Consider the following 23,958-nt stretch of genomic DNA (forward strand, 5'->3'; position numbering starts at 1 on the left):
ATCGTCCTCGCTTTCCGGGCATGGAAAATTTTCCTGGTTTCGGTTTTTGGAGTGACCACGAGCCTAGTCTGCCCGTACATTCGTGGGCGAGGCCCCGAGTGAGAAACACTGCCCCGCGCATGAGGGGGCTGCTTCCGCTCTATCAGTTACCGAGAGTCCGTTGCGCGAAGGGGCAGAGGGATCTCACAGTTGGTATCAGAGCTGAAATTGCCTAAATTTTTAATAGAAATCTGGGAAAGAAATGTTTTTCACTTGTTAATATTATGAGAATGAACTTCAAAAATTGAAAACTTATAAATTGAATTGGAAATTTATAGATGGACACCCCGAACCTATCTGGAATTCCCAGACTCTCTCAGAGTCAAGATATGATAGCTTTTGCATTTGATCACCTCATCAACTCTGCTACGACCCGAATGAGCAGAGTGAGACTCGCTTGCCATTTTGAGACTCTTTACTTTCCTGATCCTCTCGAGCAACGTCGGTATATGTGATTCAATGGAGGATGGTCTATTAATATCAGTACCAGTCCAGCGTCAGAGGCTCAGGCAAAATATTTCCCTGGCCATGATTCTGACAAGACTAGGGCGTGTTCAGCATGTTCAACTCTTTGATCATTCACCCAAGAACTTCAGAACTTCACGTCGATTTTTTAGACTTCTTAGCCACTTTATCCCGAGAAATAGAATTACAGCACCTCTTTGTGTAATGAATTGTGTGTACCATGGTATGTCTTCTTCACAGTTTCACTTCTTTATACGATTACGTCTGAGACAGTGATTCTGGAGCCGAGCTGCTCTATGTACATATTGTAACTTTGATATAAATATAAAAATATTTTCTGAAGAAAAACTTCCTGTTGTATAAGTGATTGTTTAGGGACGATCTGATAAAGAAAAATCTGTTATCGGACATATGTCATAGATCTCCAAAAAGATCATTGTCTTGTTTAAGAAATTGCTTTTCGAACCTCTTAAGTCTTAGGATCTCGTGGATGATATCAAAATAAAAATTTAATAATAGATAATTTTTGACAGAATCATAAGACGAGGAAACCATGGCCCCGTCAGCCAAACCCTCTCTCTGAAGATGACGAGCTTGACCCTGATGTTCGCAAGGCTCTTCATAGGACTCAGCCAGGACCCTTCAAAGGAGAAGGGGAGAACCTGTGCGAGGCTGTGGAGAAATGGGTGGAAGCCATGGAAGAATATTTTGATGTCACAGGCTACAATGAGCGGAGCAAAATGGCTCTTGCCCAGCTAAAAATAGTGGAAACAGCCAGGGTAGCATGGAGGAACCACTGTGACACCAACCGTCTGGATAGAAATACTCAGTCCTGGAACAACTTAAAAGCCTATCTAAGAAAGAGATTTTGTCCTCTTAGATTTTTGGAAATCAAAATGAACGAATTCTTAGAGCTAAAGCAGGAGAGCAAAACCATCGAGGAATATCACCAAGCCTTTGCTCTTCTACTCAAATATTCACCACCATTCGGGGAATGAACGAACCCTTGGACACACTAGTCAAAAATGCCAAGCTAGTGTCCATGGTGGCTGAAGCAGTAAGAATGGCAAAGGATTTTGCCAAAGCCTTTGTAGTAAAGGTCCCGCCAAAGCCTGCACCCTCTAACTTTAAAAGATTCCAAGCCCAGGGAAGTACTTCAAACTTTCCACCCCCGAAGAGGCAGCAAGGCCTGAATCAAAATCAGGATGCACGAAGATTCCGAAGTGAAGGAAGACCCTTCCCCCAGAATACTTTCTCAGGAGCCCCACCTCTTTCAAGAAATCAGAGGGATGAGCTCAGAAGTGAAAACCGATGTTTTGGATGCCAAGGTTTCGGTCACCAACTGAAAGACTGCCCGACTCCCGCCATGTCAAGGGGGCAGGGAAGTCAAGGACCCCGAGTTCAGAGACCAACCCCTTCATACCAGTCTAATCAACCGTCTCGCCCAAGCTAGGGAAACCACAGAAGAAATCCAGCTCAGCCATCTGCCTTTGTCCAGAGTAACCTCAGAACTCCCTCCCAGAACTGGGGCAACCAAAGAGAAAGAGTTCCACCTCAGACTGCAGCAACCAGAGCAGTCACAATTTCAGATGAAGTAGAAGAGGAAAGAGGGCAGATCTTTGCTGCAATTGAAAACTAAGGACCTAACCGTCAGTTCTCAGTCATCCATACTCCAGCAGAATATCAGGGTAAGCCTTTTAAGCTTTTGATTGATTCAGGCAGTCCTCATTCATTCATTTCCCCTAGATGCTTGCGTAAGCTAGTCTTAGAACAGAAATCAGGGAAACCTATGCAAGTTGAATTGGCCAGTGGGAAGACTCTTTTCACTCACCATGAGACAGATCTTATCCAGTTCAATCTAGATGGTAATGTAACCGACTGTCAATTCAAAGTCTTACCTCTGGGAGTTTTTGACGGGATCCTTGGAATGGATTGGCTCCACAAAAATCAAGCTGACATACACTGTCACAATGGAACCATTTCCTTCCATGACCTTCATGGGAACAAAGTTCAAGGAACTGGAGTTTTCGGATCCCCAGACCTTCAGTTAGTAAAAGCTTCCAGGTTGCTGAAAGGACTTAGGAAGAAGCAGCAAATTTATGTTATCAAAATGAACCCAGTAGACTCAAAGCTTAAGGCTAAAGAACCAGAATGGTTAAGTGAATTTGATGATCTATTCCCAGCAGAACTAACTGAAATGCCTCCAATTCGGGAAGTAGATCGTGTGATTGAATTGACCCCCGGAGCTCAGCCCAATAGCCCTGCGCACATACAAAATGCCAGTTCCTGAAGCGCTTAGACAACTGTTAGAACAAGGGTTTGTAAGACCCAGTGTTTCACCTTGGGGTGCGCCAGTTCTCTTTCAGAAAAAGAAAGATGGAACGCTTAGACTCTGTGTGGACTACAGAGGTCTAAATCAGCTGACAGTTAAGAATAAGTATCCTATCCCAAGAATTGATGAGCTTTTGGACAGGCTAAATGGAGCCCAGATCTTCACAAAGATAGATCTCAAATCCAGGTATTACCAGATCAGGATTAATGAGCAAGATATCTTGAAGACAGCCATCAATACTCGGTATGGGCATTATGAATTCACTGTCATGCCGTTTGGATTGACAAATGCCTCAGCTACATTCAATCGCTTAATGCAGGACATTCTCAGAGAATACTTAGATGATTTTGTTCTTGTTTTCTTTGATGATATTCTGATTTACTCAAAGAATGTAGCTGACCATGAAGCTCATGTCAGAAAAGTTCTTGAGATTCTAAGGAAGCTCCAACTCTTTGCAACAAAGAGTAAATATACTTTCTCTGCCGACCATGTTGAATACTTGGGCTTTCTGGTATCAAAAGATAGAATTTCTCCAGATTCCGTGAAAGTCCAAGCAGTCATAGATTGGCCTGAACCAAAGACAGTGAAAGAAGTCAGAGGATTCTTGGGATTGACTGGTTGGTATAGAATTTTTATACCAAAGTATGCTCTTATAGCTTCCCCCCTGACTAATCTTCTCAAGAAGAATATCCTGTTTTAGTGGCCTACCAGGTGCCACAGTGCTTTTGATAAGCTGAAGACCGCCTTGGTAACTAGTCCCGTTCTGAAGCTACCAGATTTCTCTCTACCCTTTGAGGTAGTAACTGATGCAAGTGGTTTTACCCTGGGAGGTGCACTCATGCAGGAAGTGGCTTATGAATCCCGAAAACTCAGAACACATGAGAGGAATTATGCTGTCCATGACTTGGAACTACTTTCAGTAGTATATGCCCTGAAGTTGTGGAGACATTACGTACTGGGTCAAAGATTCACTTTGATGACATATCACCAAATCTTAAAGTGGATCTTCACTCAGAAGGATCTCAACATGCGCCAACGAAGGTGGATGGAGACCCTGCAAGAATTTGATTTTGAAATCAAGTACTGCCCAGGCAAAGAAAATGTGGGAGCAGATGCCCTCAGCAGAAAATCCTCCTTGCTTGCAATTACTGAAATATCAAATCCTTTGATTATTGAAGCAAGAGAGAAGATCATGCAGGACAGATTCTTTGGCCCTATTGCTACCCTACTTATGCAGGAAAGCAAAACTCCTCAGGAGTTGAACAGAGTTCAAGGGTACAGCCTCGATGATGGCATTATGTATTATAATCGCAGGCTATGCATTCCCAATGATGGGTGAACCAAGGACCAAATTCTGAATAAAACCCATGACAGCCTTATAGCAGGACATCCAGGTTTCATCAAAACCTACATGTCTGTAAAGAAAAACTTCTTTTGGCCTGGTCTGAAAAAGGATGTACTGAATCATGTACGTCAATGTCTGACATGCCAGAGAGTCAAAGTTGAAAGAGTAAAAATGCCTGGGAAGTTACATCCATTGGTGGACATCCCCCAGATGAAGTGGGAATGTATCGGTATGGACTTTATTACTGGATTACCTTCAGTGCAATCAGGTTACAACTCCATTTTTGTGGTAGTTGACAGACTAACCAAAGTTGCCCATCTGATCCCAGTAAAAGAAACCTACACTGCAAGTGGATGTGGCCAGAGTGTTCCTCAAAGAAATCTTCAGATTGCATGGCCTACCCAGTAGAATAGTAAGTGATCGAGATCCCAAATTTACTTCAAGGTTCTGGATTGCATTTTTTGAAGCAGTGGGAACTTTCTTGGATCTCAGCACAGCTTATCACCCTGAGACCGATGGTCAAACTGAAAGGGTAAACCAAGTAATTGAAGATATACTTCGGTCATGCTGCGTGTGGCAGAGAACCCAAGAAGTGGCTAGGCTATCTGCACCTAGTTGAGTTCGCCTACAATGCTTCTTATCACATAAGTATTGGGATGAGCCCTTTCAAAGCTTTGTATGGACAAGATTGCTTAACTCCATTAACTTGGTCTGACCCATTGATTAGGGTTGAGATGTCCAGACAGATGCTTGACGACATGGAGCAGCAGATGCAAGCAATTCGTAAAGATATAAAAGCTGTCCAGGATAGATAGAAGCAATATGCAGATAAGAAGAGGACAGACAGAGAATTCAAAGAAGCAAATATGGTCTTCATTCGAGTACGGCCCAAAAGAAGTTCTTTATCTCTTGGGAAGAACAAGAAGTTATCCCCCAGATATTGTGGGCCATATCTGATTACAAAGAAAGTAGGTGACTTAGCCTACGAGCTTCTTCTGCCTCCTCATCTCAAAGTTCGTAATGTATTTCATGTAAGTCTTCTAAAGAAATATGTGCCAAGCCCAAATCATGTGCTTGATGATGAAATCCTAACCTCTTCAACCCAAGGGCAGATGGAACTCCAACCTGAAGCAATTCTTGATGTTTGAGAAAAGATTCTCAAGAACAGAATTCTTAGAGAATTATTGGTATAATGGAAGTTCTATCCTTTTGAAGATGCCACCTGGGAGAATGAAACCGATCTGTTGTTTGCGGGTTTACCCCCAGTTTGCGAGATGAGGGCATCCCGCGTTTTTCAAGTGGGAGAGAATGTAAGATTCCTCCCCAGCCTCTCAAGATGTCCAGCATCTTCCCCTGTAATCAAATCCCTCTTCAGAAATATAAAAGATCTTGTTTCTACCAGTTTTGGCCTAGAGAGAGAAAATCTTCTAGAGAGTGATAATTCAGTTTTTAAATATTTTTAGATAGAAAAATATCTCATCTTATTAAGATAAGTTCCCCTGAAACAGAAGTTTAAAAAGATTTTCAGAAAGTGCATTAGAAATTAAGTATAATCTATTCAAGAGGCATTATCCTAGGGGTCCAGATTTAAAAAAAAATTAAATTAAAGTTCCTATGGACCAATAAGATTCATCCAAATGTAGGAAGGAGATAAATAGAAGAATAAAAGGAAAATCCCCCAAAAATGAGTAAATACTCACATAAGATGAAGAGTTGACTAAGGACAAGGTCAATAGTTAAAAAAGAGAGATATTTAGAAGTAATGATGCATTTTTGACACCTTAGTATGGGGGAATTCCCCTCATGAAGGAGGTGCCTATTTCACATGCTTGAATGAGTTTTAAACTCCCAAATAATGAGATATTTTTCTCTCTCCTCTCTTCTATTTCAACTAGATCCAAAAAGTGGACTAAACTGACCCAAAAATGGTCAAAAATTGACCAAACTGATCTAGAAAATTCTAGAATCAGTTGGCTTGGTTAGAAGCTCACCTTTTCCTATAAATAGAAGCCTTCCCCTTTGTTGAAACTCAATAGTGTTTTGCACTGTTACCCTGCCTCTCCCAAGTGCCAAAAACTGTGAATTTTACTCATAATTCATTAGTTTTTGACCTTCCCTCTTCTAAAAGACTGGTGTGGCCACTCTTGTTTCAAACAAGAGTAGAAGCCTCAAACCATCAAGCCAAAGGAAAGCTCTCAAATTATCCATGTAAGTTGGAGATTCTTCTCTTTTCTATTTCTTTTATGGTTTTTTATGATTTTTGTCTTCTCTAAAATGAAATGATGTTATGCCTCATTGAAAAAAGACATTCCTCTCTCTTCTTTAGTAAATCCAACCATTCTTTATCCTAGATGATTGATTATTGGATAAAATCAAGTTTCTCTAGAAAAGGTTAACATTAGAATGATTTAAATACTCTTGGTGAACTTCTAATTATTTTTAGAGGATTAAAAATTGAAAAATGGTCAGCCATACAAAGGAAGTTATGGCAAAATTTTCTAAAAATTTGTGAAACAAATTTCATCTTTTATTAATCAAAAGGAGTAATCCCCATTGTTAGAGTATTCTAAAAGTGTCATGTTCATTCATGCATAGAAAGATGCATATTGATTAATTTTTATAAAAGAATGATTTTCAATAGAATTAAATTCTATGAAAGATACTTATTGATAATTTTTTTATGAAAGTGTTACTTTCTTCATTATGGATTTTTATACATAAAATAATGCATAAAAGTATATTTTTTTATTACAAAAGAGTTACTTTCATCATATTGATTTTTATGCATAAAAGAATATTTTTTTATTATAAAAGTGTTACTTTTATCATTATTGATTTCTATGCATAAAAGTATGCATAAAAGAATATTTTTTTATTATAAAAGTGTTACTTTTATCATTATTGATTTCTATGCATAAAAGTATGCATAAAAGAATATTTTTTTTATTATAAAAGTGTTACTTTTATCATTATTGATTTCTATGCATAAAGTATGCATAAAAGAATATTTTTATTATAAAAGTGTTACTTTTATCATAAATGATTTTATGCATAAAGATATTTTTTTTATATTAAAAGTGTGATTTTTATCATAAATGATTTTTATCATAAATGATTTTTATGCATAAAAGATATTTTTTTATTATTAAAAGTGTGATTTTCATCATAAATGATTTCTATGCATAAACATATGCATAAAAGAAATTCTTTTATATTAAAAGAGTGATTTTCATAAATGATTTATATGCATAAACATATGCATAAAAAAAAGTCTTTCATAAAAAGAGTGATTTTCAACATAAAGGATTTTTAGGATGATAAAAGTGTGACTTTCATCAGAATTGGATTTTATGCATAATTAGATGCATATAGAATCTTTATAATTAAATAAGGGACCTCCTTAATCCTCTATTTAATTTCTACAAAAATTTAAAAAATGAATATCTAGATAATCTGTGAGAAGAAATGCTACCGTTTCATATTCACTAAGATGGTAATGAGAAAATTCAATTAAACTATCGAAGTCAGGAGATCGAGATAAATGATTATTTTATTCCTCATAAGAAATTCATGTTTTAGAAATCTGTAAGCAAATATTTATCGAATGAAATTTAGAAAAAGAGAAATTGAAATAGTACCTTTCGAGAAAGATAGTTTAGGAAGAACCTTTCCAGACCCAAACTCTGATTCAGACTATTGACCAGGACCTAATTCCTTCGTCAATTTCAATCAATGAGACGATGTGCCCAGTTCAAGAAAAATGTACTCAAAATCCCCCACCGAATCTGAAACTAAATTAAGACTTTTGATTTTGATCTGAGGATCAAGTTAACAAAATTCGAGGAATTCTGTATGGAATTCAGACCTGGATCTAGAAGTATTGAGATATGGATCTAAGATTATTCATGGTTTTCAAACAAAATCAAAACTGAAAACTTGCATAAAAACCCTGTTCTCTTAAAGGACTGTCTTACGCCAGAATGCTGGAGGGAGCATTTGGCATATATGTTTATCTAAGGGAAGTTCAGTTGCAACACCTGGTGGGGAGTGTTCGAGGGACAGCTCACGCGGCAAAAGCCTGCCCAGGTTTTGACCAGCCTGGGTATGGTGAAAAATGGTGTGCTTCCGGTACGATCAACGAAGCAGTCCTTGAGTGAAGTGCCAGGACACCTGACCAGGCAATGCACGGGCTCGCGGTGCTTAGGACACCCATTCGTATGTCGAGGAAGATATATATATGTATGTTGACGAAGTGATTATTGTAATCTGTTTACTGGATCTCATTGCCGAGCTGGTCCCCTCCAACGGAGAGTCCAGAGTGGTACTGTTTTCGTGAAACAAGGGATTGAATGGAAATTTTGAGTTATGAAATCTGTGATCATATCTGTTTTGTCAATGGATTATTTTTTTATTAATGTTTTAAAGAGGAGTGTGTGCGTATCTGTTTTCTAAAGCTAAAGTTAAGAAAGGCATTTCAATTATAGGTGGGTGAGTACTTGTTTAGTTCTATCGATTCCAGTGGTAGGGTGGTGGCTAATAACCCATGGGCCGGATGGGGTTAGGTTGGAATCAGTGGAGTTTTAATAATCAAACTGAAAAATCTTAGAATTACGCTAGGATTCGAGTAGCTAATTAATTCCCTGATAAATTTCTCAATTGAGTGGATCAACGGCTGTGCCTGATCTTGATTAGGAAAAAAGCGTTGAAATTATTCAAATGATCAAATTATATCAGTGATAGTTTCCTTCTATCTAGTCTATTTAGGTGAAGGATAGTTTAGATTTGATCTCGCTAGAAAAATTCGTTAAGAAAATTCAAAAAGGTGGAATCGTCCCCGCTTTTCGGGCATGGGAGATTTTCTCGGTTTCGGTTTTCGAAGTGACCACCAGCCTAGTCTCATGCCCGGACATTCGTGGGTGAGGTCCCGAGTGAGAAACCCTGCCCTGCACATGAGGGGGCTGCTTCCGCTTTGTCAATTATACCGAGAGTCATGCGCGGACGGGGCAGAGGGATCTCACACCTTAGGGTTAGCTAGCATATAAGCAACCTCATCCTCAGTTTAGAGTTACTTTCTCATTTTTTACTTTCTCATTTATACTTCTAGAGAGCTTCATCACTCTCCTTTGAGCTGGCCAACATCTCTCACACTCTACACCTCTGTGTTCTTGTCTTTGAGCATTGTGTGTAAGTTCAGATCTATTTTGTGAGCTATGGAAATCTTGGCTCTATCAAAGCCAAGCTAACTATAGCTTCTTCTTTTTTCATGTTTCAAACCTTATTGTGTTCGAGCTTGTAAGATTTTCATAGCTTGTTCTTTTTAGTTCCCATCAGGTGGTTGTAGAGAAGCTCCTCTTGGGTGTTGTGGTTTATCTCAACTAACTATCAACTAGAGCAAGTTTCAAGTTTTTGTGTTTTTCAAGCTTCCATTGAAGCTTTCTACTCTTTTTGGTGGTTCATTGTTTCCAACTATGAAGGAGGTGATTCAACCTCCTATGATCGGCCTCAACAACAATTCCAACAATGTAGTCATTTACAAGCGGTAATCTCCAACAACACAGTCAATCATCAAAGTTACAATCGATTTTGCTTCTGCAGTCAAGTAATTTCAATAATTGCAAATGATTTGTCACAATAGTTATCGATCACTTGTCAATCATGCATCCCATTGCCTCACATGCATTTGGCATGTGGTATAGAATCTATCAAAACTGCATTTCATATACACATTCGCATTCATTATTCTACATACACATCCACATTCGTACATCCACATCATACATCCAATTCCACATCCGCATTCATACATACACATCCATATCCACATCCATACATCCACATCCACATTCATACATCCATATCCACATCCACATCCATACATCCATTTTCACATCCACATCCACATGCATACATCCATTTCCACATCCACATTCATACATTCACATCCACATTCCATAGCTACATCTATACATCCACATCCATACCCACATACATCCACATTCACATTCACATTCACATCCATACATCCATATCCACATTCCACATTCACATCCATACATCCATTTCCACATTCCACATTCATACATCCATATCCACATTCACATTCATACATCCACATCCACATCTACATTCATACATCCACATCCACATCCACATTCACATCCATACATCCATTTCCACATTCCACATTCATACATCCATATTCACATTCACATTCATACATCCACATTCACATCTACATTCATACATCCACATCCACATCCACATCCACATCCATACATCCATATCCACATTCCACATCTACATCCATACATCCACATCCATACCCACATCCATACCCACATCCATTCATCCACATTCACATTCACATCCATACATCCATTTACATCTATCTGATTCCTATCACATCTTATCACATCTATTTATAGAATGTAGGAGAATTCTAATTTTTTGATATAAAGATTCTTTACGCATCTAATTAGGCATAAAGACAACTTTAGTAGGAATAACACTTTTATAGCAAGGCAATCCAAATTTCACCCTTGCGCCGTGGATGTTATGTGATGGTTCCCTTTTGCCCACCAGCATTGCCATCCTTTAGGCAAGCAGATCGAATAGCCACCAACACTTCAAGAAGAGGCCCAAAAAGCCTCCTGATCATTTCAGCCATGTCTGAGTTTGTGGTTTACCGAGGTGTCCTAAATTCTTCTATTCACATGTGGATAACCTATCTCATTCCCACCCGCATCATCATCCAACCTCATTACACATCAACTATTAATTTCCTATCTCAAACCACCTACCTTATCATCTAGCTTGATTACACATCAACTATTAATTTCCTATCTCAAACCATGTGTAAGAGTTGAAGAAAGCAGAATAAAAATTGTTGAAGAAAGTAGTGTATTGGAGTTTTTCACCAAACAAAGCTTCTACACAGACCCACCTTTTGCCCAATGCCCATGTATATCACCTACAATATCTACGGGCTCTGCATGTAATAGACACATAGACATTGTTTTGTCACAAACTTGTGCCTCATTATCGAGCCATCCAAGTACATTTTGAGATGGGGGGGACCATGGCAGGTGCAAACCTTGCCCATTGTTTGATCCCCATTTGGCTGGATCTTCCTACAACTAGCAGGACCCTTCCATGCCCTATCTTTAACATGGCCACCCTACCTCTAGCCCACACACTCAATAACGTAACGCCAAGTCCATCGAGCCACAGAGGCCACCCAACTCCCTTGCCTGTTGCACCACCATGCACAAATCTATTGCCATGCCTCTAACAAGCTGCTAATCTTGACTCCCCATGAAAAGGGATATCATGTAAATGTCAAAAGAAGTAGCAAAAGGAGTCAAAGAAAGCAGTTGTGTTAGAGAAGTCCTTGTGGTCTTGGAGAAGTGCACCCACACAGGCACACCTTTCGTCCATTGCCCATGCATATCACCTACATATTTTCCAACAGTCATTAGGAAGGGAGGTATGCTAAACCACTGTGTTGGTTAACATGGTTTCACCCTCTTGAGCTACCTTAAGGTGCTTTGTCATCTCACCCATACAAAAGAACACTTATTTGTTGTAAGATGATATTAGAACATATAAAGCGGCCTTACCATTATGCGCTTAATGTCAAATAAGAAAACTCTATAGACTTAGTGTACATAGTTGCTTAAGACTAGTAATAGAGGCCGGACCACATTTAAGTTTGGCCCCAACTGAGTATGAAAACTAGTCATTTGCATATAAGTCATTTTTTATAATAAGAAATACACAATAGTTCCCTTGCAATAGTTTACTTATGAGAACTCTCTCTTCCCTCTTCTTTCTTGCTTGTATGCTTTTGAATCTTGCTTGCTTGACGGATGCATGCTAGATAGGTTTAATTTTGGTCTTTCTTTTGCATTAGATTCTTCTTCTTCCCTCACCTTTTTTGAGATAGAACCGTCATGAAGACGGATCCCTTGTTGCCTCCATCAAGGCATACAGAGCTCTCCCTTGGCAAGGAGCATTTCGATGTGACAACGGAGTGAGGATGCGACGACAGACAAGCTAGCACACCCACATGGCATAGAGAGCTCTCCCTTCACCCCTTTATAGCAAAGACATTCCGATGTCACAATAGAGTGAGGACGTGGGAAGTTGTATTTGTGGCTCTAAGGACAATATATGCTTTGGCAAGGCTAAGGTCAGCTCTTAACTTGAACATAAGTGCTCTACACTCTCCTTCCTCCATTCAGCTCTCTCTCTCTCTCTCTCTCTCTCTCTCTCTCTCTCTCTCTCTCTCTCCATTTTATTCTTTCAATGACACCATAGGCTTTATGTGAGACCTACTTATAAAATCTTCCTATCAGAATGTTGGGGTTGGGACAGGAGGGGGGATTTATGGATTATTGTAAGTGTATGAGGGGGATGTTACTTATTATGTGTGGTCTAGACTGGGCAAGGAAAGGAAGTCCCATCACCAAAGAGGAAAAAATGTCTCTTTGTCTTGAGAAGAATGGGAGAGAGAGGGTACCTTGAGCTCCTTGTAAGCAAACACATACACACACAAGTGTAGACAAGCAAACACATACACACACAAGTGTAGACAAGCACATAAGAGAGATGGACCTTCTATTCCCTTCTCTTATTTACAACAACAATAACATAAAGATAAGAGTGCATACTATATGGGAAAGTACTCTCCAACTATAACATATAAAGGTTGGTCCATAGTGAGCTGTGCTATAACTATGAAAAAACTCTAGTAAACTAAAATGGTTGTCACATAACCTATAAACCAATGGCGGCACTAATAATCTCATCGACCATGCTAGTGGTGTAAGTGCAGAGGTATCATCCTAGTGTGTCACCCATACCTGCACTAGTTAAGCTTGATATATCAACACTCCCCCTTGACCTCACCTCCATACCCTGCACTCTATGTAAACTCATGACCTGTAGAGCTTCTCTGTATCCAATGCCTTTGTGAAGATGTCATAGCTATGTGATCCTCTGTGTTGACATACAAGCAAACCCACATCACTTGTGTGATGCCAAAGTTGTGTGATCCTTTTGTGTTGACATACAACAAAATTTACATCACCTACTCTAGAACCTTATCCCTCACAAAGTGATAATGCTACCCTGCACTCTATGTAAACTCATGACCTGTAGAGCTTCTCTGTATCCAATGCCTTTGTGAAGATGTCATAGTTGTGTGATCCTCTGTGTTGACATACAAGTAAACCCACATCACTTGTGTGATGTCAGAGTTGTGTGATCCTGTGTTGACATACAACAAAATCCACATCACCTACTAGAACCTTATCCCTCACAAAGTGATAATGCACCTCAATAAGCTTTGTCCTAGCATGATACAGTGGGTTATTTGTCAACTGAATGTTGCTCATATTGTCATAATAAATGACAACAACCCTATCCATGGACTCACCCATATCTTCTAATAGCTTCTACAATGAAGTTACCTCATAATTCTGCCATAGTAGCACCCCTATCCTTAGCCCACTATACTCGACAAAGTAACCATCAGTGTGGTTGCTTCTTCATGCTAAAGTACAACTAACAAAAAACTCCTAAAAGAAAACATAAGGCCGCTAGTAGATCTCATGTCTAAGACACTACCAGCCTAATCTGTATCTATATATCCATGTACATGTACTTGTACTCGAGACTCATAGAAAAGTTCAAAGTGTACTGTGGACCTTATATACCTGAGTATCTTCCTAGCCGCATCCATGTGTGGCTTCCTCAGGGCCTGCATAAACTAACTCACCAATAACAACATAGCTCAAATCTAGCTTGGTGATGGTTATATAAATCAAACTCCCTATAATGTGCCTATACATATTAGGGTCCTCCCTCTAAAAGATCACATGTATTTATAACCAATTTTGTGTTCTACTCCAATGAAGCTGAGATTGGCTTACAACCTATCATCCCATCCTTGGATAGCATGTCCAAAGTTTATTGCCTATGAAAAATGCAAATCCCAACACAAGATCTAATCGCCTCTATACTCATGAAGTATCATAGCTCACTCAAATCCTTCATTTCAAACTTCCTCTTAATAAGGAGCATCTTCACCTTATGAATGTCAACATCACTGGTCTTGTGTGATAATCAAGTCAACAACATAGATGACTACTATACTGTATTGCTAGTGAAGCGTACTTATAGCTTGGGTGGTAATCATCTATTCATATCCCAGAACTAAATCTGCTTCATACTCAAGCACAAAGAATTTACATTTTAGGGGATCACTTTGCATATAGATTATTTAATTAAAGTACCCTAAACATGGCATGTTCATGTCTGTTGTGAAGTGAATCTACTCAGGATAAGCTTGTAGTGTAGGTCGAAACATGAGCTTATAGATTGTTTATTTAAAGTACCCAACATGGACCCCAAACATGGCATGTTCATGTCCATTGTGAAGTGAATCTACTCAAGATGAGCTTGTAGGGCAGGTTGACCTAACAATTCCCACCATAGATCAAAGGTTCATGAAATTTGGCTCATGCAATGGGTAGATTTGAGCTTATATCATTTTGATTAACGTGAACACTTCAATCCCAAACTTTATTTTAGGAAGATTTAGATCATGGTCAAGTCCACATGAAAGAGATTCAAGCTCCATGATTTTAGGTTGCGAAAGTCCCATTTTTATCCAATGGCTCCTCTTCTTGTATGAATGTCCCCATTGGGTGTTCTATGGTGACAAATTACATGTTAGTCATAGAGTAATGAGAACTATTTATCCATAAGCCACCCAAGATGATTTCCTTCTTAAGGTCATCAGGAGTAACTTGGAAGCCACATTCTATAAGATCCTACCCCCACATATAACTAAAGGGGATGGATCTTACTTGGTATGTTCCTAGGACTAACTTGCATGAAGTAGTGGTGGCAGCTCCCTGGGGCTTAACCAGTTGAGAATGTCTACTCGGTTAATGTTGGCAATGAATGTACCCTAACATCCTAATTTCTTTTTATACTAGTAACTTGATTTATTTTTTGATTTATGTTATGGATTTCATGCATAAATTAGATGCATAAGAGAAATTCTTTTATTCTAAAAGTGTAATTTCTACTAAATTAGATTTATGCATGGAAAGATGCATGAAAATTTATTTTAATCCAAAAGTGTTATTCTCATCAATTTTGATTTTATGCATAAATAGATGCATAAAGAATTTTATTTTTAATTCAAAAGAGTTATTTTTATCAATTTTAATTTTATGCATAAATAGATGCATAAAGAATTTTATTTTTATTCCAAAAGAGTTATTCTTATCAATTTTGATTTTATGCATAGAAAGATGCATAAAGAATTTTATTTTTAATTCAAAAGAGTTATTTTCATCAATTTCGATTTTATGCATAGAAAGATGCATAAAAATTTTTATTTTTAATTCAAAAGAGTTATTCTTATCAATATTGATTTTATGCATAGAAAGATGTATAAAAGATTTATTTTTATTTCGAAAGTATTACTTTCATTGAAATTAAATTTATTCATAGTTAGATGCATAAAAGATTTATTTTTATTTTGAAAGTGTTATTCTCATTAAAATAAAATTTATGCATAGTAATATGCATAAAAGCTTTATTTTTAATTCGAAAGTGTTATTTTCCTTAAAATTGAACTTATGCCTAAATAGATGCATAAAAGGATTTTTTGTGTATGGGAACAACTTTGCTGTGACTTTTTGAGCATCGCTACCTTGCTTGAGTAGCATGGATGGAGACAAGCGTGGTGTTGAGGAGGATGAATTTATTTTCTAAGGTTCAATTATATTCTCGTTTGGCAACAAATCTCTTGGGATGGAAAAAATTGATGAGGCTTCTCTATGACCATAGATAACTTAATGTTATCAGCATGGTGGGGATGGGCCATTGTGTCATATTTTTCTTAAGGTGGATTGAATCATGGAGAAAGAGAAGTTATATAGGTAGATATCGAAAGGAGTTTTTTAGTGTTCTATGGGAGCAAGCTGAGTTTTGCAACATTCATCCTCATTGAGCATAATGGCACAAATGGAGTGGAACTGAACTTGCGAGCTAAGGAGTTAAGCAAAACTTACAATTTACCCTATCCTTGTGGTGGTAACGTCACGACCAATCTCTAATAGATGTTACTGGCATGGCCCTTCACATGCGCAAACGCATAGCAACTTTTAAGATCCTACACACTGTACATGTCATAGAAAACCATATTGACTAAAAAAGCGTGCATGCAATCCGATAACTTAAAATCACTCTTTGAAATCAATGATGCAAATGAAAGTAACGACCAACCGTAAGAAGCCCGATGGTTGCAAAAGAGGGCTCATGTACTTTCAAACCGACATTAATAATAATAAGGGCTTCACCAACACATCCCCCACAATCAATGTGCTTTTATTCCATATTATTGGATTGAGGACATGGATTATTCAGAACTATTTCATTAACGATCTTCAATGGATCATCACTTTTGGATGCCACCAAAAAGATGATGGCACCCATCAAGGTTTGAGCTAAAGATCTCTTTTCAATAGAAGAGAAGCACACACTAACCACACTGCCCACATCACTTCAAACTTACCATGAGGCGTGTCTTATAATCTGACTAAGGCCACATAAGTTCAAATTAGCCACGTAAATGAATTACCCACACGAAGTACCATAGGCAAGAAAAGAACCTTAAATTTATAGCTTGAGAGAGGAAAAGCAAAAAGCAAAGCAAGTAATAATAAGCACCACGAACATTATTTAATATGATGGTGGGGTGCAAAAGTGCAGATACTTAAAAAGTTACCGCCGAGGAACCCAAGGCGGGAGAACCCGCGGTTAGAGTTGGAGGGGAGCCGGACCGTCGATTCGACCGCGATGGTTAAACGATCACGATTCCAACCAATTTCGTATCCCCTCGCCGCTCGAAGCGGTTTTCAAAAGTTTAAAAGTTCAAACCCCTGCCCCGCCACCCCACGCCGTTTTCTCTCACAGCTGTGTACCATCGCACATGCACTTGCGTCCATCTTTAGGTATCATGATTCATCCATCCTGTGCCCTACCACCCACCCCCCTTTGTTTTCAACACAATTCGCATCACATCCCTTTTCCATCACGCGTGCATCGTTTTTTGGGATAAAGCCAGACCCATCCTTTTTTTTTTTTAAACATTTTTTCAACGCAAATAATCTGGCATAAAATTGCTGAATTCATATATTATATTATATCCGCAACCCACAACACAAAGAATAATAGGATCGTTTACAAAACCAGCTGATAACAACACCAAAAAAAAAAAAATTGAAATATGATGACACCACCCCCCTCCAAAATAATAATGATGATATTAATAAACAAATAAACTAATAAGAGTGCTATGGATACGGCGGAAAAAAAAAACTCTAGAGGTAAGGTACACCATGCGAATGTCAAAGGGAATAAATATAATAAGAGGAAGACCAAACCCATATGGCATGTGTAAAGTGCCATCACAACAGCCTCCTTGGAGTGGAGGGGAGGGGAGGGGGTGTGTAGTGATGGTCAGCATGGAGGAGGGGTGTGTGGGAGATGTACAAGCCTGTGGAGAGGAGAGGTAAGGAAAGCAGAGCCATCTACTAAAATCCCAAAGGAGAGGTAATTTTTTTATTCAAGGGAGGAGGGGGGAGAGAGAGAGAAAGAAATGTGCAAAAAAAAGGAGAGGGGCATGGCTTGATGATGTCCAACTCAGCACTCTATTGGGATATCCTTCTTGAAGATGTGCCTGTAGACTACAAGCCTCTTCCTTCTGCTGGTGTTTTCTATGGTGAGAACCACCTTGCCTGGCTCTGTTGCCTTAAATGAATTCCTCATGGGCTCCTCCGCAGCTGTCACCTTCTTGGACTTTTGAATTATCACCGTGTAACCTCCTTCTCCACTCGGCACAAACTCCTCTCCATACACCACCTCCCACCCCACCACAGCCACATCCCACACCACTGTGCTTCCAGACTGCAATCACAACAAAACATTTTCAACACAGATCAACGCTCCATTGCTGCACAATCGTTTTAACACTACTAATCAGACCAATAACAAACACTAATCAAACCAATAATAAACCCTAAACCACCCATCAATACAAGAAGCTGCATGTCAATAACAGTTGAAGGCTCAACACTAACATAAATCCAGAGTTTTGTACCTCTTCCACAGATAGCTCGATCGTTTGCTTCTCACCCGCTTTCAATGTCAGTTCCTTCACTGGAGCATCTACACCTTCAAACTCCGTGTCATTGGGCCTGCTCAAGCCACCATAACGGACAGGAACATTCTCTGGGGAGATATACCTGCAAGTAGAAGTGCTCAGATTGACTCATACAATTCAGCTAAATCATAACCGTAAACCAAAGCACAACATAATCCTTGGTCCTAGAGGATTGGCCAACGAAGAAGCTAATAACTAGAATACAAGCACAATGATTATAATTAAAAAATTAGTTAGATTATTCTCTCTTACTTGAAGAGAGTTTCGGTGACCTTGTCTGGTCTGGCAACTACAACCTTGCTTTTGGACCTGGGGGTTGCAATCTTGCCATGCAGGGAGTAAAGAGCTCCAAAATACCAAGGCACGTTGATAAAGATCTAAACAAGCAGAAATCAATAAGAAAGTAATAGTGATTTCTGTTGGATTAGGGATCCATCAACTACAAGAGATAAAGTATGAAGCAGACATCCAAAAGACAAGAGAATTTAATCAAACTAGGCGAGTAAAGACGTATTAGAGAGCAAGATTAAGCCTAAGTAAAAGAGATGAAAGATCAGATAGCGAAATTAACGCTTACTTGCTTAGCCACGAGCTCCGGATAGTTGTCTTGCAATAGGGTGAGTGCCTTCTTGGTGATGTTTCTGCGCTTGACAAAGCCAGGGGACTCTTTGAGATCAATGATCTGCACCATGGAGTGGACACCGCTGGGGCTGAAGTCAAGCTTCTGCATGCCCTTCTCAAGCACCTGGATTCTCCAACGCAGGAATTTCTTAAACTGGGCTTCGTCTCCAAAGGTCTTCTGGTACAGCTCCTTGTCCTGGAAGACACCATAATGATTGTAGCACACAGGGTGGCCTTCCTTGTCGACCCCATGCATGTAGGCCACAGAATCGAACTCCGTAGCAATTTCTTCTTCCAACAGATTGTCTGCTTCGAACTCTTTTCTCCACACTACAGTTTCCTTCAGCATGCTCATGGCATCGTTCACCTTGAAGTCCCTTGCACGCAGAAACTTGAGCAGTATAACATCTGTTCTCTCATCGCCCTTGGAGTGCAGCAGGGGAATCCCCCACAGTGATAGGTCTTCAAGAGAAGGGGAGTCATCTTCTTCAACTGGGATGTCTCTGGTCGACACTTCAACAGACTCTCCAGCTGATGTTTCCTCTTCTTTCACAACTTCTTCCGTTGTGGCTTCTACTTCCTTCACGGAAGGCTCTTCAGAGACAGGGATGGGTACCTCCTTCACAACCTCCTCATCTGCCTCTTTCTCAACTACAGCTGCTACCGCAGTCACTGCTGGTGCATCAGGAACAGCAGAAGCTTCTTCAGCAACCACAACAGCCTCTTCAGCACAAACAGTTGAAGCCTCCTCTGCTTCTTGTACAGGAGGGTTCTCCTCTGTAGCTGCACCAACATCTCCTCCTTCTCCAGCCTCTTTTTTCTCTTCCTCTACCTCTTTCTTCTCCACCTCTACCTCCCTTGAAGCCGCCTCTGGCGGCTTCGGAGGAGCCAAGAACGCGTTACTCTTGATCGCCTCTTCAATCTTCGCCTTCAGCTCCTGCAGAGCCTTCTTCTCAGAATCCTTGAGGTCCTTCGCATGGTAGCTCTCTTCAACGAAGGGCACTGCTGGCTCTTCAGCTACAGGAGGGGGGGCGCTAATCTCTCTGTCCTCCACCACAGTCTTCTCCTCTGGTTTCTCCTCAGCACACTCCACTGCCTCTGCAAGCTTCTCCTCTTGCTCCTCTGCTGCCGCAGCAGCCTCCTCTATAGTCTTCTCAGGAGGAGCCTTCTCGCCTTCAACTTCACATGCGGCTTCTGTAGTAACCGCGACCTCCTCCTTGGGAACGGCTGCAGGGGGGGCTTCTTCAGCAGCAAGCACAGGGGAAACAACCTTCTCAGTTTCTTCACCCATGAGGACAAGCTGGTCAGAGAAAGCAAAAAACGAGAGAAAAGAGAAGGTGCTGATTTCTGCTAGCTTCCAATCAAAGGATGTTCTCTCTCTCTCTTTTATGCTGATCGTGCTTTCAAAAAGGGCTCCTTCCGTGTACGAGTTAACCAGCCCACTGCACTCAAGGCCCAAAGAAATGACTACAGATCTACCCAATAAGAGGCAATTTATCAAGACAGAGAGCTGTCAGGAAGGGAAGATGGGCAAGGATGATAACTATTCAATTCAATAGAGTTTCTATTAATTCTTTGCTGTGTGCTAAAGGTAGGAAGGCGGGGGGATCGGCGGGATTGTCGCAAGGGACTAGATGCCAGTTACTCACTGCTCTCCAAGTGCAAGGGGAGGGGTAGAAGGGGGTGTGAGCTGTTGTGCTGTGTGCTGTGTGCTGTGAACGGGGGTGTGTATGCGAGGTGGGCCGAGCGAGGAGGGAGCAGGTGAACGTGGGTACAAGCGGCCAGAGAGTGGGGGGAGCAAAAGGTACTTAAGAGAGTCCAAAATTCTCTAAAATGGAGCTACAGAAAAAGAGGAGAAGGGGCATTGGCAACGTTAACTACTAGGTACCTACTACTCCTCTTCACACACACTCTCCCCCTCTCTCTCTCTCTCTCTAATTGATAAGCCACCATGCTCCCCATTGTGATTAGCTCCCACCACGCCGGCTATGGCGAGAAATCCATCTACTCTGATAGAGAAGCTAGGTAGAAGACAGACGGCAGCCAAATAAAAAGCACGAATTGGGACAACAAACCAAAGGAGCCCACTGCCCCCACTTCTCCAATTTTCCAAATACACAAGTGTGAGTGGCCTGACAGGTCGATAAAAGGGCAAACTTCAAAGAGAATGGCGAAACCAACGTTGGTATGATTTTTACCGAGGGCCCCCCAAAATTCCTCTCATTTTTGGGGCTCGCACATAGAAATTAATAATTACAGGCATCAAATCATTAACCTCGCCTTAGAGATGAGCATTGGGCGAATAATAAGCATTTGATTATTATTATTTTTTGTTGTCTTTTGGTTTTTCCAGCTCACGTGATTGCCCCACTGCACTACCCACCAGCACAAGGAGAACACGGATAATTAATTACTAATGTAATGTGAAAAATGGGGCATATGAAAATGCGTGGTGCGCCACCGAGAGAAAGGAGATCTGCACCGTCCTTGGCCGGCTTTCGCACCGCATCGCTGCCGTCTATTTTTGACAGTTTGCACATGCGTCCTCGTGGGTGGTGGGCCGGGCGAGCCACCGCTACATGCAGCGCTGCCCAACGTCCCCAGGCTTGGCGGCATTTACACCAGGCCCCCCCCCATGTTCTCCATATTATTTAATTCAACCATTCAACGTAAATTCGTAACCTTAGGACGCCCGCCGTCCATAGACAGAAAGACCATGTACCTTATAATTTCAAACTTCATCCCCCACCTTTAGTTGGAAAGCTCCCGTTGTATTCCAATGTGCCCCTCCTATGGGCCTCCCTTTGCCTAGTTTTCTTTTCAAACATGGATGTAGTTTACACATCCTCCTCCCAAAAGTCAAGGGGCCGAAAGGAGGACACCTTAGTTTCTCAAGGAAACCTTTACAGTGACGATGTTTTATTAATAAATTTGGAGTGAGGGGTACTGAAATTACATGCCATCACTATCCATTGTGGGAGTGAGTAGATTCGAACCATGTACCTCCATTTCGAGCTAAATCTGGAGAGAGGGTACTGAAATTAGATGCCATCACTATCCACTATGGAAGTGGGTAGATTCGAACCATGTCCCTCCATTTCGAGCGGCAAGGGCGCGATTGCTTGGATAAACCCCAGGAGGCAATGAATTGTTAAAGTGAATGAATTTGCAATTTCTTTTCCATGGTTAAGATGCAGATACCTTGTATTTATTTCTCTAGTGTTTTTAACCCTATACATAAGGTTAACCCTGGTCATGGGGGAAGAAGAAGTGCAAGACAACCCACCTCAGCTCACCCAAGCTTGGTTTTTGACGGGATGCCTTGCCCACCAAAATTTATTTTTTTCTAGGAAAACGTATATAGTGTTCTTTAAGGGAAATTTTAAGTGCAAGTACACTTTAAAACATACACACACGCATATATTATCATGATTTACAAAGATGCCTCAACACAGTGTTGTCAATACGATTTAAACATGTGGCCTCTTGCAAGAGTTTGAAGATTTTGCATGTAAGAAACTTTTCAGTAAGGCAACAACATGTAAAACACTCATTAAAAAAATCAAGCATGGGCATACCAAACTAGCTTGAAAAAAATGTGTTAGGGGGTGGTCCCCTTACCCTAGTGCTTCTTAGGCTAGATATACAAGCTTTTCGCTAGAAGCCTGACATTTCTTTAGGCTTCCTACGCTAGTTCAACCAAAGAAATACACGAAAAAAACTTCCTTCATGGCTTACCTAGTGGACATGTGATAGTTTTTCAATCTACTAGTAGGGGCTTGAATCTTGCCAACATAAAAAGGCTTCCCTTAGCAAATCATGGCTTAGCTAGTGGACATGTGGTAGTTTTCAATCTACTAGTAAGGATTTGAATTTTGCCAACATCGAAAAAGTGGGCTCTTCACCCTATGTTTAGCCTTCTTTAGCCAAAAGCTTTTTTTGTTTCTTCATTTTCAATTAGTTTGTTCCTTATTTACGTCACTCTTCAAGCAAATCTCTACATCCCGTGTGACTTGCACAAGCCTCCACTTAAAAGCTTGTGAATCAACCTCTTATTTGGGCCTTTTACACAACTAGGATGGGCATTACATTTTATTGATCCATGATTTACATCGGCGTTATGAGATAAGGGATTTGCATTACACAACTATGTGGGCATTACATTTTATTAATCCATGATTCATGTTGGCCTTACGAGAAGGGATCCCAACACTTAGACATGAAGTTGCAGGTCTTAACACAACAAATGAGTGATAAAATAGTTGTGTTATAACTTTGTAAATAGATGGCAATGTAAATATCCATAACCATACAACACAACAAATGAGTGATAAAATAGTTGTGTTATAACTTTGTAAATAGATGGCAATGTAAATATCCATAACCATACAACAAAATATGGATGGCATAACAATGTTGCCTTGATGTGTGTTATGGTGATCCCTCTTAGAGCATGTGCACATCAAGCTTGGTATTCACAAAGAAGGCCTATGCCTTATCTCAAAACTTCATCGTTTACTCTCTTGTTGCCCTATAATAAAACTAGGGTAGGCTAAATGATAGTACTCCCCTTAAAAATTTTGATGTTATAAAAGCATCATGCTAAAAACGATAGTATACTCCCCTTAAAAATTTTGATGCTATAAAAGCATAATGCTACAGCATGGTGAAAACAAGGCTTGTGCTAACCAAACTCAAACTATTGAGAGCACTTATAGTAACAATTTAACTTATAACTTTCATTCAAAAGAAAAAATCCTATTATCCTAGGTGTTTCTACTAATGACTGACAATACCTACACATTCTAAAAGTCAAATGGTGCTATACCTAGTGTTTAAGTATAATAAGATTAGCTTCCTTGGTTTTAAAAGGATTAGAAAACATTTTCCATATAGTACTCAAAAGGATTA

The 23,958-nt window shown here is 40.0% G+C and overlaps 1 protein-coding gene across 1 annotated transcript; it reads right to left on the reverse strand.

Moving 5' to 3' along the window:
- Positions 1-17,377: 17,377 nt before the first annotated feature.
- On the reverse strand, positions 17,378-21,200 carry LOC147638342 (patellin-6-like). Its single transcript, XM_086798271.1, has 4 exons — positions 19,004-21,200; positions 18,679-18,803; positions 18,364-18,508; positions 17,378-18,170 (listed from the first exon to the last, which is right to left on the reverse strand). The coding sequence occupies exons 1-4, from the start codon at positions 20,336-20,338 to the stop codon at positions 17,907-17,909; spliced, it is 1,869 nt and encodes a 622-aa protein (XP_086654397.1). The 5' UTR covers positions 20,339-21,200; the 3' UTR covers positions 17,378-17,906.
- Between the last annotated feature and the right edge of the window lie 2,758 nt (positions 21,201-23,958).

This window comes from Cibotium barometz, chromosome 5 (assembly GCF_041138505.1).
Source record: "Cibotium barometz isolate CiBa-2024 chromosome 5, ASM4113850v1, whole genome shotgun sequence".
NCBI lineage: Eukaryota > Viridiplantae > Streptophyta > Polypodiopsida > Cyatheales > Cibotiaceae > Cibotium > Cibotium barometz.

Coding starts and splice junctions, on each gene's coding strand:
- LOC147638342 (XM_086798271.1), bottom strand. CDS start 20,338: ATGGGTGAAGAAACTGAGAAGGTTGTTTCCCCTGTGCTTGCTGCTGAA. Junction 18,509..18,678: donor GTCACCGAAACTCTCTTCAA/GTAAGAGAGAAT, acceptor TTCTACTTGCAG/GTATATCTCCCCAGAGAATG. Junction 18,171..18,363: donor TCGAGCTATCTGTGGAAGAG/GTACAAAACTCT, acceptor TTGTGATTGCAG/TCTGGAAGCACAGTGGTGTG.